The following is an 18575-nucleotide window of genomic DNA, read 5'->3' as shown; positions in this document are numbered from 1 at the left end:
ACATTCAAAATGATTTAATTAGTCCCATATAAAGTCTATCCATGGAATATTTTTTCCCGCCCAATACCCTGCTGCTAGTTTACCTTTCGCGCGCGCTATGGTACTCTTTTTCCCGTTGAATAATTTAGAAGCAAATAAATTTATTGAACATTTACGAAGCAAATCAATTGTGGGAAACGTACTATCCTTTCTCGAGGTCAATTTCCGCGAATTTCGATAACTGGGTTATAATATATGGCCCGGATAAAGCAGAGCTTCAATATAGGTTTGTGTGTTCACTGTTCATGTGTTTTCATCTGTCTCTCTAGGACCGTTTTGTTCTCTTACGGCCAAGGCCAAGCTGGCCAAAGTTTTGCCACGCTGGCTCAGTTTGAGCCAGCGTGGCAAAACTATTATTGCAGGTCGGAAGCAACGACGGTAGATGCCGAAGTTTTCTCCAGTCGTCTCGAAGTGAGCATGGCTAGTGAAACAAACTGCAAGTCCAGCTGGGCCGCTTGTATAGTCTGGCAAACCTTCCGCAGTTCTAGAATGCGCCCACTTTTAGTGCACTATCCTCGAGCTAACGAACACGAATGCCCTTCCACTGCGATCAGAGACATTCCACAGTATACCCTGTTGTCAGTTCATACAGGTTACTTCCTGGCCGTTACAATGACAGCGGCAAAGCGCAACATAATCACTGCCCAACTTCACAGTTCTACTCGCGTTTAGCCTCACACAGATCCAGCTCAGACACCCTACTATATTCTTGCCCCCCTCCGCCTCCTTCATCTTCTCTTTCCCGTTATTTTTGTTTTTATCCGGCGAAAGCTAACGTTCGACGCAACGATGACGTGGACTAAAATGCTGCTACTAAATATCGCACAATACCCGCAATAATGACTTTCGCGATGAGAAGTGACTGGTAATCACTAACGCGTCAGAAATCATTTCAGCCGTAGCTCATTCGTCTCCTATCATTTCATCCCGTAATCGTCCGCCTCGTAATACGAAATGGATGAATTCGATGGATTGATGGCACAACGCGTTCCGCGTTCTTTTAACCGTCACTTATTACTTCGCTTTCTGAGGCACGAAAACCCCTCGTGTTAATAATCATAACTGCGACGTCTGCAGAACCTAGCTGCTGTCGACCATCAAATGTGAAGGAAGCATGAAGAGGTAGAATAACGGCGACCGTGACACCAAAAGCAAACAAACGAGCTAGCCGACCGTGTCCTCTCAACGGCAAGCCGCTAACGGCCAGCGAGTGTTCAAGGACGTCCGTGTACCGATTGCACAAGTGACAGAAGGCAGCCGCTTGTGTCGCATCTCGCCTTAATAGACAGATTGCGTCAATGTACCCGGCGGTCCGCGCTAGGGCCGCAAGCTAGGGCAGAAATACGATTGGGAAAACGTATCAACAGTTGCATGGTAGGTAGAAAAAACGCAGAGAGCGTAGGAGTAGCGAATGGACAGCTCTTCGGATCCCACATGCGCCCTAGCCAGCGGTACGGAGTTAGCCATAGTTGCAGATGTTAGGTGTTACACTAACGCTTACTTGAGCGCGATGTGTACATGCATAATGGCCACCGAAAACTCCTGAAAAAATATTTAAAACCCTTCATGCCTTCGATATCAGTGAAGTTCAATATTTTGAAAATACCGGCTACTACGACTATACTTGATAGTGCATTAATATTTTGTTACCTTTGCACGACGCTGTTGCCCAGTACATACATCGACAAGGCCCCTTTCTGCTTCTCGTGCGTATTTTTCATCCGTCCAATGTCAGGGTGACTCTTGCTTGCTTGGACCTGTGCTAGGAATTGTCTCGACAGCGCCTAACAGTGTTGTCTTGACGACGACACCAACGACATTAAACAAATAAGTATAAATTTCTATCTGGGATCGAATGGCAAACAGAATCGGTCCACGCCAATTCCAGGTCGTATGTCTGTTAGCAGACACCCTAATACCAACCGGCCTCACGCCGTCGCGCCAACTACGCCTGAAAACCCGTCTTACCGTTATACGATTAGATAATCGTTTGTACTGGAATGGTATGGAGATAATTAATGAGGTGTACATAAAGTATATTGCCCTTGAATGATTTGAGCGTAATTACTGTAGGTAGTAGCCACATATAGACTACTACCAACACCAGGCTGGATTTCAAATCCTGCTGTTGTACATGGGCTAGGTTGTTTTTTATATAAGTACGGAGTGACTAAGGTGTTAAGGTTCGATTTCAGCAATAAAGCGATATATATAGCAATATATTGTATAGGTAAGAACATTTGCAAAAAATAACGAATAGGCATACGTGTGTATCACCTTTAGAACTCTTACATATGTGTTATTTTGTGTAAAAGATGCTATTTTCGTTCAGTTTCCCAGACACAATGTGCAGAATAGCTTACTTAATCAGTTTTTTTTTATGCAAATGTGATCGTTTTTTTTTCTTCTATTACAATCAATCCCACAAGAGACAATAGATACTTATCCTCTAACGTCTGGGGGTAATACGTAGTACCCGACCCATTCAGACAAAGTCCGTCCAGCGATCGACAACATGCGAGTCGATTCCTAACCTCGAAATTATCGACAACGCTTAATTGCGGTTTTAAATTCGAACCATCAAAAAACGTTTCACCGTCATTTTTTATAATTTTGTCCTTTTGCCATACAATTTATGCTAGTTAGGCTTAAGTTGTCCGCTGATTTATTCTTAATAACTATACATAGACAGCAACATACCTTAAGTAAATTGTATGCAGCTGGTAAAAGTGTCAGCTCTAGCCGTCATGTTGATTTGTTATAATCCTTATTTGCTTCAACGACAGCTTTAGCTCAGAACTTTGTGAAACGAGAATCTTTCACAGATTCGTTTCAAAGAGTCCCTCTGCGACTGTGCAAACGCTTCGTTGACAGTTCGAGTGAACGCTTTCATGTAAAGACCCGTTGAATTTTCGCTCAATAACCCTTCATTCGAAGTGATCAAACGGCTTCAAGTTAGGGTTTTCCCGTGCTCATACATGTTTATTTCAAAATCGTTCCAAATTCTCAAGCAGCCAAATCTGCACTAATTCCGCTGGCGTGAGTCAGTGCACTATTTTCCCGTAAGATGTATAGTCATGTCTTATTTTAGACACCTCATCTATCGAACAATGTTTTGCACCTGACACAGAGATAACTTTTTTGTAGATAGCGTTGCATTTCGATAGCATAAAATGTCCTCCGGTAAACACCCCACTCAGCATGTGAACGCGGATCGAAAATTTGGTCTCCCCGACGATAGGCTTATCCTTCGGATTATGAAAGACCAGCGATTTGTACGTTGATAATAACAGTGTTCCAGTTAGAAAATCGAAAACAATCCGCCGATGTCTACGACATCGAGCTAGTCCCGAGCTTTCAGTGGCTTCAAGGGTATCTGTTTAATTTTCATGGTGTATGCCAAACGCCTGGCAGCTTTTTGTGACCAAGCCATAATTTCGTAGCGCCAACCACGAGAAATCCTTCGCTAATGAACTCATCGAATAAGAAATGAGCAATAGAAAAATACTTCACGTTTGACCATAGGGCTCGCACTATTTTTTGCTTGTCGTCAGCTTTCTGTTGTATGGTGCTGGAACGCGCGTCTGTTTCTTTTGCAGCCGTGTGTTCACTGCGGGCTTGCCGTAACCGATAATAGCGCTTCTTCCGGCGTAAACAGATTATATAACGGTATTGGTTTTGAATGAACGCGTCAATGAAAAAACGTGCCCTTATTGAAAAAAAAAAAAAAATTGTAAAACGTATTTATTTCGTTTTCGCTTGACTAAATTCTCTTACGCTGCACTATGCATACCTATATCTCGAATTGGCGAATACGAGAGGCCAACTTTACGTTTCCTGTCCCGTTTTTCAATCTGTCATTTCCAGTCAGCGATCCCCAGCTTAATTTCAGCCACGCAGATCAGAACCCGAATCGAACGAACGAAAGCAGCTCCACATGCGGCGAGACGCATTGGATTTGGCTGATGCGCACTTCTCTCTGACATGTTGTCACAAACGATTGACTGAAATAATTAAGATCGCTCGAAGATAGGTAGCCACTGCCCCCTTTCCTCATTCTATTTCCAGTGCGACGGCCACGAAGCCCTTATCCTATGTCTGACAAACGTTCTTGCTCTCGCTTGCTCGTTGCTCGAACCAGCGTACACCTTTACTGTTATCAGTTTCTCCTCTTTTGGTGCATACTACAAACGAGCTCGACCCAGACGAGCCGATGCCCGCCACTGAGCCACGCAATGCCAGCTATCATGATCTCAGAACACATTATGCATCGTGCCATCGTGAGTATATCATATACCTGCAGTCCACAAAGGCTAATTTGACTCGCTGGCTTCTAGCTTCAGCAATACAAAGAGGCCTACCTGGCGAAAAGGGTGCCTAGAACGTAAATCTGCGGAGTTAGCGATGCGCAACAACGAAATTATCGAATGGGACGGTATTCGACACTCGCGACAGCGCGTTCTCTACAAGCAAGTCGGACCAGCGAGCAGAGTTTGCAAAATTAGAAAGTGTACGCGTGGTGATGACGCGCTAGAGAGTTGATTACCACGGGTGTGCGTTATTACCAGCGCCACCAGCCCCAGAATGGTCTCAGTAGGATCATTATCATCATCATCGTCGCCATCACCACTTGCAGGATATAGCGGTAATAGTGCGACCCCAGCCCAGAACTCGCGCACCGCTGAGGTGAATTCGAGAAAAGTAGAATTTTAGAGAAACTCGAAAAAGCAGACGCTTCGGATAGGACTAATTCTTGTGTGCCGAACGAAACCTAGTCGGCTATCCCGCCTCTTCTGTACGCAGGGGTGTACGACAGCTCATGGCTTCTCGAATTGAAGCGATAACGAAAAGGCTTACCGACGCAAATATTATTCGTTCGCTCTCAAAAGAATCGACATTTTGGTATTTTCTTCAAATTAAATAGTTTTATGGTTGAACTCGGATCTAAGCAATACGATTTGTTATGCATACTAAATGCACCAAGTAAAATCCAGGAGCATCCCTCACGACTTAATTCATCTACGTATAATACGTTCGATACGGCACTATTCACGTAGACTCGTGATTCTTGTCTCATGACTGGTCATAATCATATCTTGACTTGAACACAAATTTCGAAACGAAAATCTTTAGCGGACTTGTCGCCGTTCTTCCAGGACCTTTCACACCCATTAACCGAATTTTCCGAGTATTTGCCCATTTTCACGTTATTAATTTTATTCCACGTAGATTCCAGCCCCAGCCCCTACGCCTCTGCAGGACGCATCTAAATTGTTATTTTCCATCAGGAGTTTCCGCGAAATAGGCTATGACAACCGGCACCGATAGAAGCAGCGGAACTGGCTATACGTAGGTTACCTCAAAAATGTGGATGCCTAATGAACCTGACAATTTTTTTGACAGGATACAGAGTGGTCCTACGTCTTCACAGAAGATATCCCTTTGCCGCGCATTCGAGAGGACTTTGGTACAAATGGCGAATTTCGGCTCCAACAGAACGGATTACTTGCACACTACCATCGCGATGTGAGAGCGTATCTTGATGAAGCGTTTCTACGAACACGATGAAGATGTCGTATGTAGAATACTCTGCTCATTTTCCGGAGCTCATCTAGAACTACTTTCAACATTCATTTTACACCGGAAAACCGACATTCATTTTACACTGGAAAACCGACGAAATTTGAAGTTTCGTAATCAATAACCCCCTGTAATCGGCAACGTTTTGACAAGAGTGGACCACCTGCTGCAGAAGGAAGCACTCGTCCTTGGTAGATTTTATTAACTACAAACGAAGTATATCTCCATATACGTTTTTTTTTTGGGACATCCTGTTTATCTCGAATAAACTTAACTGCTTACGTTAGCGATGCTGCTGAATTTGATTTTGTGTTTCAACGCAGAAAAAAAGTGATGAAAATAATGAATTCTGAATGGAAATGTTGATAGCAGGTTGATCGTATAACAGTGGCCGGCCCGCTTGGAAGTTTTGAATCAATGAAGGCTAATCCGATCAGTGTGGACATAGCTCACCGCTGAAGAATTGTTAGGTTAGAAAGTGAAAGCTCCGTCGACCCCTAATATAGAGTTGTTCACGACAAAACGTCAAAAAAAAAAAAAGAGTGTTTTTACAATCGTCCTATTCTCAGCCAACGTTTAAGAGAAGCGTTTACTGCCCCGACACTTTTGCCTGCCTACGCCAATCTAAACCCTGCATGTTCTTAAACTTACGTAATCACACCGATTGTTACCCTGTTTATTCACACAACCTCAGATACACAATGAAAAGATCTTAAAGAAATGTGTTTACATCTGCTTAGTCTTTCATAGCGAGTAGTAGTTAGGAAACCTTGCCACCAACCGAAGAGCATTTTTGCCTTCTATTTTACCAGCTCTAAATATGGCTTGACACACGATAAAATAGGTTTATAAATGCGCACTGAAAAACAATTTCACTTTTACACTCTAATCCCATCGGACGAACTATATCGTGGGATCAAGAGATATAGTCTGAGTGGACCGTACTATACAGTATATTATTACGCAAGAAGTGGCATAAACAAGACAGATACTGATATCTGACATGTATTTATAGCAGTAAAAATAGATATGATCAAGTAAATGAGTTCAGTCCTAAACAGTTACACTAGTCTGTTCTGTCTAGTTTGGGGAACATCAGAATCTAGTAACCTACACGTCACAGAGTAAGTTATGCTAAAGAGGAATAAACTTAATAGTAATAACAATAATAATAACCACAAAGAACTATTAACTTTGTTTTGCTGCTAGTTGTCACGATTTAGCAATGGGTTAGGAAACACTAAAAGGGGCTCTGTTTAAAATTGGTGTGCCAATAGGATCTTACAGGAAGCCTATTCGGCACTATAGCCTTAACAACTGTTACTGCAAATATAATTTGGACGACGTTACCTTGGGCGTCCTATACAGGTATGTGTATATGTAATGCCGTGTCTTACCTGAACCCAGAATATGCATGGTGCATCTACGGCTTTACTTTCGATATTCGTTGGTTGTGTCACGTTTCCGCCGCACTTCACGGGCTCTGGAATGGAATACTCGAGGCGCTTAGAAGGGTTCCTTACCATAGTAACAATATTTCCACGCAACAACGATATCAACTGTAGGCCCTCGAGTGTGCTTCGATCCATCGGTGTACTCTTGGATCGCCTAGCTAATTATACCTCAGCTCCTGTCCGCAATACCAAAAATATAAGTTGTACCCGCCCCCCTCTCCCCTTTCCTCCTTCCCCGTCCTGATATTGTAGTACCTGCCACTACGTGCATATGGTTACCTGTGTAGTGTAGTTGTAGCTGAAAAACAAGGTCAAATTCCCGCATCGGAAGGTCGGGCTATTGTTAACGATTCTACGGATTGGATTGAATAGAAGTCGCCAGGCCGGTAGCTGGCCGAAATGAGCTGAGTAATTAAGACATTAGGAGGCTCTTTCACGGCTCTCGTAGGATATAGATGCATGGCACAGGGAAAGGTGTACTATGTCAGAAGGAAAGTACACTGGAAGTCCTGGGTTTGCAATTCTATTTAACAATAACAGCCCATCTGTGTAGCTGCACCGATTACGGGAACCGTCGTCTTTGTTGCGATGAGTGATTCAAAATACGCCTGATCGCAGATGCGAGGAAAAAGTTTGGAGAGCGATGTAGATATATATATATTATAATATATATATATATATATATATATGTGTGTGGATAATTATCTGCCTCGTTGAGGACTTTGCGTAACGTTTCGCAATAGCGACACCGGTCTCAAAAACAGGACATTGTTCTTCTTATTGTGTCGTAGGTCAGCCTGGCCCGTTCTGTATGCAAGTTCCAGGCAAACGTGCTGAAAGTAGAGTAGCAGCAGAGGGATAAAGGCTGACGGCAGAAAACGACAGATCCAGTACCAGCAGCAAGTACCGCACAAGAACGAAGAGATCTGTTGTAGGAGTCTGCTCCCTCGTTCACTACAGATTCCGGCCGAAGGAAGAGGAACCTAGCTTGATTATAAGTGTGTATAAGGATCCGTCAGCTTAGCGATCTAGGTCTACATTTACGTAGCCCGCTGCGTATAGTAGCATGCTTACTGTGTCAATTACTGGCTTCTACCGATGGGAAGAAAAAGTGTTTCTAGTACAGAAAAGCGCAGAATCTATGGGCTTTTTTCGACCAGGAGAAGAGCAAGCAATGCATCCCTTAGTGTTGATTGACTGCGTTGTGAGCAATGTCAGTGTAGCACATTTTACTGACAGCATTCTTTAGCGTACGGGAGCTGAGTAGAGAAGAGATGGCCACCTGAAAAGGCCGAACCACGGAATCAAGAGGATTGGCTCGGTCTTAAAGCATCAGTGATTGCTTCTATGTGAACCTACAACCTAGACGGAATTAAAGCTATGTTACCAATAAATTGACTTCGAATTATACTTGTGTAAGAAAAGGTTATTTTCTTCTCTCAGAAACCGGTAATTTTTGTTACAATACAGAGCCATCGACCTGCTAGTTCGAATTAGCGTCGTGAGGTGACTCTTTGGGTAACGACAAACAAGCGTTGTCGTTGGTTGCAGACCAAAGCCTTAAAGACAAATCGCTTGACACATATCAAATTAAAACCGTCTACATAATTCCTATGCCAAAGCCGGATCGTTCGTGACAAGCGCCGTTGCTTACTAGGCGCTCCCGCATGCCGTACCGGTTTCTGTTGGGGACGTAGTTCAATTCTGGGAATTAGAGAATGAATGCGGCCTGTTGACTTCATCTGCAGGATACCAGGACCATCAGGACCACCATTTTCAGAGCAATGAACGCTAACGAGACCCTCGAACGAAAGCCCTCGCTTTCAGGCTCAAGTTGTTTATGGCGTCACTGGCCATCGCTGGAGGGAATATTGCCAGGCAGAGCATCTTGGTTTCTTAGCAGGGCCTTCGACTCCCCTATAAAATGCTAGGCCAGATAAAGGGGGGATAAGGATGCTTAAAAAGATCAGGGTGACAAGAGTGCGCATACAAAAGCCCGTTAAACTAAATAACAAACTTTTTTTGGGCTCTAAGCGTTCAGTATGTCTATGCATTTATTTGAATTCGTCTAATTAAATACATTTCTCTTATCTGACAATGTTTTTTTATCTTATTCATTATTAATGAGAATTAGATACTCGCAGTAAAGAGCCGTTTCACTGATGATATGGTTCGATATTTCAACGAAGCTCGGCTAGTGATAACAAAGAGGCCAATCGAAAAAAAAAGTCTGTAGTATTTCTGTAAAATTCTGTAAAATAGTAACGTTATCAACTGTATCGACACAAATTTCAGCCTTACGTTCGTGTGTAGCAGGCGCCCTGGGGGTATTGTTTTTGATACCTGTGTGTTACGTTGTAATCTACACAACTGGCGAGATTAACATCGAAACGTTTACGTCAGGTTCCATGTTTATCTGTATAGACGGCGCCACGTCGTAATAATGGGACAAAAAATTACGCTAAAACTGTAGACTGCAATTACCAGCCATCATAAAGCAGAGATTTTTGGCAGCTCAACTGATCTCGCCATGTCACCATGTGGCAGCATCAAGAACTGAGCTTTCTCCTATACATCAAGTTTTTCAAGGTCATCAACTTACCGTATGAAGCGGAGAGAGGACAAACAATTTACCAAACACGCTCCTCACGACGTCTCACTGTCGCCTGACCGATATTTTGTCAACCAGCTTCGTTTTGACATGACAACGCTAACTTCTTTTGTGTAAGTAACGAGCCAGTAAGTAGTGGATAGCGCGAAACATGACTTATTTGACTGACTGGAATTTCATCTCTTGCAAGCATTAGATATCGAGTTCTTACCCTGTATTTTAGGAAGCTTTCTATTTACAAGAATTATTTAAAAAAGTGGTTCGAAGAGATACAACAACAAGCAATTCACGCAAAATAGCCAACGTCCATAGCTGAACGACCGCCCGTTGGCCGGTACCACCACAATGTACTTGTAGTCTCCGGCTTCAAGTTTGATTATCGCTATGACGACCGTCGTGGCAGCTGCTTAATGGCCGTTTTTTGTGCTCTCGAGCAGCTAAAGTCAACCCTGTGACCCATCGACGATCGAGATGTTAAGCTAGTACGTACAGATCGGTGGCTTTGAGGAGGAATAGGCGAGGGGCTCGGAAGGGCTTTTGGGTTAAGTGCATGGGATGCTTTCAAAGGAAGGTGTACAGTGAAGAAGGTAGTGCAAGGCGGAACAATAAAATGTCAACAATGTAAAGATGGAACACGGCTGTGTAGGTGAACTAGGACAGCCTGTAAAGAGTGCCGCCGAGTAGTGGACATAGTGGGGCGCTGTGGGGACTTTTCAGTGTATAAAATAGGCTAGCTGGCCATATACAGCGCTTGGACTCAGCGGCGCAAGCGTCGCTAGAGGACATCTGGCGGCCAGGTTTGTGTAGAGTAAATCAAACAAAGCGAATGTGATGGTGTTAGAAGGCGCAGAAGGTGCATTACGAAGCTGGCTGCCGTATAGACAACGAGGGAAGTTCCCGAAAAACACTGTTCCTGTTGAAATCGACCGCCTTTCTTCGTTGTCTCCTTTGTATCTTATCCAACTTTTTCCGTTTGCGCTTTATCGTATTTTGGGCTCGGAACAATCATTAGTGGATGGCGTAGCCGTCGCCGCATACACAAAGATTAAACGGCTGGTGCAATTTGAAGGACTTGCAGCTCTGACGAACAGCGTAAACAACGCTGCCAACAACATGCTCAGATAATCGACGACAGCAACAACGTATAGAATGAATAAAGAAGACAAACGCTTTTATGCAAGCGAACTCCGTAGACTTTCCAGCGTGACAGACAGGACTGAGTGATGGGGTACACAACGAACGACGTTAATTGAGACAACGACAAGGGCCAAACGCGGGTCTGGCTGACAGTTTTTCGTTGATGAAATTAGCGCGACAGAACTCTATCCCAGTACTCCCACTCCCCATTAGGCCGATTCTCGCTCTAGAAAACGTTTTTAACTAGTGACTATTTTTAAGTGCTGTTTAACTTTCATATCTACTGCTGCTCGTGGACATTGGGCTCATGAATATAACATTATTTTACAGATTTATTCATTTTATAGAAGTCGGTGATCGAGATAGCCTGCAATATGCGCGAGGTTGTTGTGCCTCTTCTAGATAAGCTAGGTTCCGTGGCGCACGTACAACAATATCCCTAAAGCAAATGAATGATAGACATGCATACATCATAGTGAACTAGATAGGATAAGGACGTGGCTTTCTTCACGAGGTTGTTTCGCTTGTTTAGCACAAAATCCAATGTCATCGATTACTACTTAAACGGACTGAGAAGAGAGTTCATGGAATATATACGTTGGAATACATTTGAATCACGGGCACATATCACCATTGACATTTCCATGGACTCGTTTATAAAAGAACAACAGAATTAGAAGAGGTAAAAGGAAATGGTAAATTTGTGCTCTTGTCTAGAAAATCAAGATTTACTGTTATCGGTATTCTTTAATTGACTCCCAACAGTCATTTGTTCTAAAGGTTGAACCTATCAAATGTATTTAATACTACTAAAGGCCAAAGTATGTTCAGGATTTAAGCGTTACCATAGATAACAAACTGACTGTAGTATCGTTATATCATAGTATCGTTACTAAATAACTTACCATAATAGGAAGGGCGTATGATAGTTTCGCATAAATCACCCGCTGTATTCGGCGGACAAATACAGTTGCATTCCGTAAGCTCTCCATGACGCGCGAATATAAAACCGCCATTTTGGCACTGAATACTATTCTTATTTGTGCATCCTTCTGTAATACATAAAAAAAAATTCAATTTAATAGAGATCAGACACCCAGTCGATGCCCTACTTTGACACTTGTTTGCTGTTCAGTCTAGCGTAATATCCATATTCTAATAGTCGTATTAAAAAAGGCACTTTGTCATACGGCGGAACAGTGATACGCCGCTGGGATGACAGCACGTAGCTGGAAAGCAGTGCGTCCTTAGTGATGTCTTTCATCTATCTTCGGTGTCATAACAATTGTCTGTGTAGCACATAATGGTAGAAACGAACGAATACGTCTGTGAGCGTGTCTACGTAAACAAGAGAGAAAAAGCTGATAATGAATCCTACTAAACATAAAAGGAATCGTTCTATTTTCAGATAGAGCCAATTTGGTTATATCCGAAACGTACAGTTGATAGCAACAATAAGGCAGTAATAAATAAATAATAAGCAGTGCATTATTTAATAGGTCGTAAGTTCTAATCTAACTTGAACAACTAATAAATATATTATAAGTATTAAGAGGCTGTACTGCGCTGCAGTGTTCGAAGCGCACTGCAGTTTCAATGAATCTCGTTAATTTTTTTTTTTCCCATCTACTTGTCTACATCGTAGCCAGTAAATAAGCACGTTAATCTAGTCCAAAATACACCTGCTTCTTATGATCGCAGTTTGTCTGCGGGCAACTTTGCCAGAATACCCAATCATCTAGACGGAACTTCCCATGCGTTAGATGTACTACTGACAGCGAACATATTTAAAACAGTAACTATTTTTGCTGGACCAATGTGTGTAGCATGTTTTCAAGCTTGTCGCGATTCTCTCATACAGAATCGGGCATAATTAGCTTAATTAACTCACGTAATCGGACGTAAAATTACGTCGCAGCTGTAATGTATAACAACATTGTATAACAAAAATGCATAACAACAAGTGCAACGTTTCGTTGTGCGTAGCGCTCTATTTTTTCAATAAAACACCGTACTTGGTAGATTGTTGTATTTATGAAGGTGTTTTTAAGCGCGTTAAGGGTCAAGTTGTAGGCCCTGTTACACCGAACACTAATACGTCGTTCGAGAAATTTTAATGAAGAGCAGCTATCGTCCAATATCTTAGCGCTGGATAAACCCCACCATAATTAGAAAGTTTACTTTTTCTATCCAAAGTCTACGACATACGTTCTTGCCAGATCTCTCGCGCGGGTTTTTAAAAATTCGAGGAAGGTGCCGTATTGCAAACTAACAAATTCATAGTAGGGACTGTGTTTGAAGAACTCGAGAATACATACTTTCCCTAAAAGTCCTCTTTGAAGTTCGATTACTAATCGGGTAATGCAGGTAAGTTCCAAAAGTTAGTATTCTTTTCTTTAGTGCTTTTTTAGTCGTTTTGGCCTGGTGTCCGCTCAAAGTCGGTACCGTTGAAACAACGATAGCTTAGCAAGATTACGCCTTCCAATCTCGATCGGTTAAAGAAGGAATGCTTTGAAAATGATTAGTAAGTAGCTTAAATTCTTCGTAGAAATTAAAATTGAGTTGAGTAGCACTTATATCGAACAAACATGACCGCCAGAAGCCACTTTTTTAGCACACGTAAGAATTTCGTTGAACCACCCCTTTTTTCGTTAAACTACAGATTTAGGAATGAGCCACAAGGGAACGGTTTTTTTCATTTGAGTCACGTACCCCTACTTTAGCGTTCAGAAAATACTTCTGGTGGTAAGTATACGTTGCATCTGTATATTTTGACGCCAGTAAGTTCCGATAAGTATATCTGAGTCAAAAGAACGAAGCGGGTAGCACGCACCCTCATTATACTTGGCGCCTTTGCCAGTCAGCGCACCAAGGTGTTAACGCTGTGACCTTCTCCGAACACGATAGAAACCTGTGCGAGCAGCTAGACTCATAATTCATAAATAACGGCATCGGCCAACAATTTATGTCGTCTATGAATAGAATATGACTAGACGAATTATTTCGGCCAGAGCTGAATTGTGTGAAATAGCAAGAGTAGGCGAAACTGTGAAATGTACGTTTCGCAGTCATCAGAATGCATCTGTGGTTGTGGGTACCCCCCCTTCCATTTTTGCTTTCCGATGCCTTTTCGAGACCGTGTATTCATACACAAATAGCACGCGAACCGATCCACATACAATGACACACAGAGCGTGCGTCAAACGGCATCACATAAGCACGAAGGCGCTACAGGGAAGGTATACTTACTTCAGTAGGTAGGCTTACTTCATAGTAAACGTCTACATTCAGCTGTTTGGTCAGTGGGGTGCAGGGCGGCCAACCTCGTCGTTTCATATGGTTAACGGTAGGATCGAACTATAGGGAAACAGCGCAAATATGAGTGAATATCGACGGCGGCCATATCTGTAAAGCTGTTACTTGTTACATATGTTGTTATATTATTCATATCTATACCGCAATCGTGATAGTCGTACCTTTAGTGAACATATGTAGTGCATGAGAAAACGCAGCTTCGTTGGGATGACAAAGACTCGAACGCTGAAAGGAACGCCAGCTAATTCTTCTAGCCCCGTGCAGATTCACTCATACAAAAAACAACATGGCGCAATGCTTTTTTTGACTTACTGTTTGAAAAATAACATCTATTATATAGTTGAGTATATGTAGCGTATTTGAAATAAATATACTGTTCGATTTTATAGGTCACTAATTTATGTAGGCAAATAAATTGCCCCCTCCACTTCCTAAACAATTACTAATTACCCTCCCCATTGTAGGAAATGTTAGATTCATTCGAGGCTAAATATGGACGGGTTCGCAAGCTAGGTAAAAGCAATGATCTTTCGTCTCAGAGGGCGATATTAGTCGGACCAATCAAATCTATGGTTTGAAGGGTCTGTGACTCCTTTATTGCTAGGCGTCATGTTTTGCCTGCTAGCGCTCTATGACCTTCATCGTAAAATCTATGTCTTACAAATCGTATAGTGTGGATACACATCTGAAACAATGGGTTACTAGGAATCAAGGCAATAACGTGTCCACATTTTGACAAGGTAGCTATGATATCATGACGGCAATCTTCGTTTCAACCTGTTCTATCCAAAAGGTACAATCGGCCAAGATTTCGAGCGTAACAATGTTTGTCCATATTTTAATTAGATACAAATGGTTGCGAGCAATTTGAGCAGGCGAGCAAACGTCGATACACCTCGCCATTAATTGAAGAAGAATATCTACACGAGTTACTTTGCAACGAGTACTCACACGAGCTTCATTGTTATTTCAGGAGATAAAATGAGTACTACCTTACGGATATAGAGGGGTCATTGCGCGCAAAACGCTCTTTAACTAAAGATTGATCGCACTCAAGACTCTTGAGAGATCAGGCTTCTCGTTTACCAATGTATTCTATCGCGCCATTCGAAGCGATCTAACAGAGAGACGATTCACAGTGCGTGACTATTTAAGCTCATATTGTTTAAACTAGTATGTAAGCTTAGTATTTACCTGACCACTTGGAAAATTTTACCTCTGCGTCTTCCGCGGATATTGCGCACAGATCTGAAGATACTTATATCCCCAAACAGATTGAAAATAAGCATACGTCTGTATTCTGGACTTTTAGGGATGGGTCATTTATATAATAGGGACCGCAATTCAATTATTGACGCCCCTTATATTTAACTATTTTACGCTTTGTTTCCTTCAGCGTGTTACTTGATTTTAGCTGGGATCACGGCTATCAACTTCTACCCGCGGTAAATCAAACAAATATAGTTTTGGCCGCATATTTACATCCGTGTACCACAGGGAGCAGAGTTCCAATCGTTTCGTAGAAAGCTACCCCATAATCGTAATCTCTATGTTTTTTTAATCAAGGACAATCTAGTATTTTCGATTTAATGCGTTTCATAGTCTTCTATACCTTACACACGTCTGTAGAGAGTGGATTCGATTCAACCAAATGGGCGTCACGAAAAATACGAGAGCTCCAAAGTTACACAGGAAAGCGTCCAACTTATTGGTACCGCACGTAAACTAATTCGACCGCGAAGCCTTATTCGGATTCGTTCATAGAAGGCACAAAGCAAGTTGTCCGTTGGCAACAATATGATTTAACGAATTGGAGATATTTTGAGAAGTCGTTAACTCTTAACTTTTAATCATGCTTAACGTCGGAACTTTTGCCTTTCGGGGTACCCGTTTCGATCGTTCAGCCCTGTACTCGCATGCATTGATTGATTCATCATGCTTCACACACCCCCAAAAAAACTGGCCCTGACCGTACACTGCTCGTTAAAGTTTAGTTAAAAAAAAAAAAAAGTCGTAGCCATCATGTCAGAACGATAAAACGAAATGATGGCTCCTACGAAATAGTGTGGTATTAGAAATATTGTCACTGTTTGTAGAATATGGGTTCTAAAAGGTTAAATTGTTTTGAAAAAAGTAATTCACATAATACATACACGTTTAAGTAAACGAGCCGATGTTCTTTTAATCGTCGACTAAATGGAACAGCTTTAATTAAACCTAGCAGTGTTATTCTATTATACTATTACATACATTTTGCATTTTTCTTCTTCGTCTTCTCTTTCAGTTGCGTACTACGCTAAACCTAGAAAACACTATCACTTAAGTAAAGACTCCCCTCGAAAATGTTTTGTCGTTATCAACGAAGATGCTCTTCCTGCAAGCATTCTGTTACAGTCACTGAGACGGCGGGGTGATGAACCAATGCCATGTCCTTGTTAAGTGAACTGTCTAGCGAGCTGTGCTGGCTACATATGCAAATTTGCGAGGCCACACTTACACAACCTTGTGTAAAGGACCACCACAAAAGGCCACTGCTCTGGATACAAGAGTTTAAACCGGGACCGTTGATGGAGAGGTGATGTCACATGGCACTTGTGGGATGGTTAATTCCTTGATAACATAGTGAGCAAAAAGGAACCGTAGAGAGAGCTGGCCGATGGGAATGTTGCTACGTGGAAGTAGCAGGCCTAAACGGCTTTATCCACCTAGAGCTGAGCGGCTTCATGAATAAAAGCATTTTACTCAGAAACGTTGGCCCGGTATTAACTTAGTAGGACCAGGGGGGTGGTAGCTATTGGCATTCCGTACTTTGAACTACCCCATTTCTTCCAGCTGGCTTTCTAAACGGTCCACAAAACATGCTCTAAGACAAGACCTTAGCTTAACCTCGCTTCGTTCATTCGAGTCGTAAGTTGTTACTGTTTTTGTTGCTGCTGCTTCTCCTGCAGTTGGTGCTCCTGAGAAGCTCACAGCATCGTTTGCCCTAGTCCTTACACATCTTGGGCATTATTGACGAGCTGGCGCGGACAGGATTTAGCTAGAGCTGTCCGGAATTGAATTTTAAATTGATTGTGAGGAGGGCCAATAAACAAGGAAGCGACTCCAGGGTGAGACGACTAATGGAGAGAAAAGGACAACAACGACGACGATGACGACAAAGAGGAACAGGAGGATAGTACAACTAGGCGCTTGGCTAGTCACAACTGCGTTTTGCCTGCTGTGCTTCAACCTTCGCTGTAAGAGTGTCTCAGGAAAAGGGAACCGCGTCCTGTCGCACTTCGCGATCTGTTGGTATGTAGGAAGGCTGCTAGGAGTACATTGTCGGCCAGGCCGGTTAGGTTACAGGGCTCGACAAAGATCCGAAAGACGTAGGGTAGCATAAGGACAGAAGTACGTTCAGAGCGGGCTGGGTGGTGAGGTTCCTAAGAATCGCATGCTCCTGTGGCTGCCAGTAATAAGATGCAGATTTCTCTTTCCACGATCTAGCGCAGGAAAGGAATAACAAAAAGAGGGAAGAACCTATGGATCAAGGGCGGGCGAGCGTTAGAAAAGGGTAATGGCGATAGAAGAAACGCTAAGGAATGAACGCGAGAGGGCGGGGGAAGACATGGAGAGCGTTAAGAGACGAAGTAGTATCAAAAAAGCAAGAAGCCGACCGAATGTGAAGCGGCTGCGCTTAAACGAGAGGAAAGCAAAAACGAGCGACGACAGCGGGCGGACGTGGGTGCGGCCCGGGCGGGTAAACTGAGCGGAGTCTGGCTGCGGCGGTTTTTAAGCTATTGGCAATAGCGGCCTCTGGTCGTGGACTTGTCGGTGTAGGGAGGGTTACGTTCGCTCTGCTAAGATATCGTGTATAAGCGTGTATACCCGTGTATACATATACTTTCTAAAAACATCTAGCTTGCGAAATGTCTACATTGCTGGTTCTTAATTGAACTGGATTTTCAGCTGACCTTAACACTGTCTTCCTTTTCTAACTAGAAATGCGCTGTTCCGTCTGTTTAGATAAAAGGGAAAAATAGAAGTTTTTTAGCAACGCGTTGGCTCTACCAGTGTTGGACTGCCCTAGACCGTCGGCCAATCAAGTATATTGGCACGAGTAGCGTAATAGCATCGCATAAGCTTCAACAAGGAATGGATAATTATGGACCTTCAATAATTGCTAAATATAGTATTAAAACATATACTCCACAACCGCTAATGGCAACTGTGTAATATATTCCTTGCAGTTTTTAGATTGGAATTGACCATAAATGAGAAACCTAGGACCAACCGAAAAAATATTCTTTGGGTGAACTCTGCTCAGAATTGGTAAGACTTTTTCAAACACGGTAAAACCTGTTTTAGAGGCAACCGTTCTTGCTGTGACGTTGTGCTCCAACAAAGGACAGATCACAGGTATAACTGCTTCACAGTTGGTTTTTTGTCCTTGAGGAAAA

General features: G+C 42.7%; 1 protein-coding gene across 2 annotated transcripts in view; it reads right to left on the bottom strand.

Annotated features, from left to right (window-relative positions):
- LOC111267846 (blastula protease 10) overlaps positions 1 to 18575 on the bottom strand; it is a 75177-nt gene that overhangs the window by 15619 nt on the left and 40983 nt on the right. The window contains exons 7-9 of one of the 2 annotated variants that reach the window (XM_086971463.1): positions 11727 to 11873; positions 7017 to 7102; positions 3880 to 4043 (exon numbers count right to left, since the gene is read on the bottom strand). In XM_086971463.1, coding sequence (XP_086827589.1) covers positions 3897 to 4043; positions 7017 to 7102; positions 11727 to 11873 — 380 coding nt within the window. In that variant the 3' untranslated portion in view covers positions 3880 to 3896. Of the gene's footprint in view, positions 1 to 3879; positions 4044 to 7016; positions 7103 to 11726; positions 11874 to 18575 lie in introns of those variants that run through there. The other variant, XM_022846400.2, reaches the window with a different exon arrangement.

The sequence above is a fragment of the Varroa jacobsoni genome, unplaced genomic scaffold (assembly GCF_002532875.2).
Source record: "Varroa jacobsoni isolate VJ856 unplaced genomic scaffold, vjacob_1.0 scaffold_1229, whole genome shotgun sequence".
Classification (NCBI taxonomy): Eukaryota; Metazoa; Arthropoda; class Arachnida; order Mesostigmata; family Varroidae; genus Varroa; species Varroa jacobsoni.
This window is presented reverse-complemented; position numbering and strand designations above follow the sequence as displayed.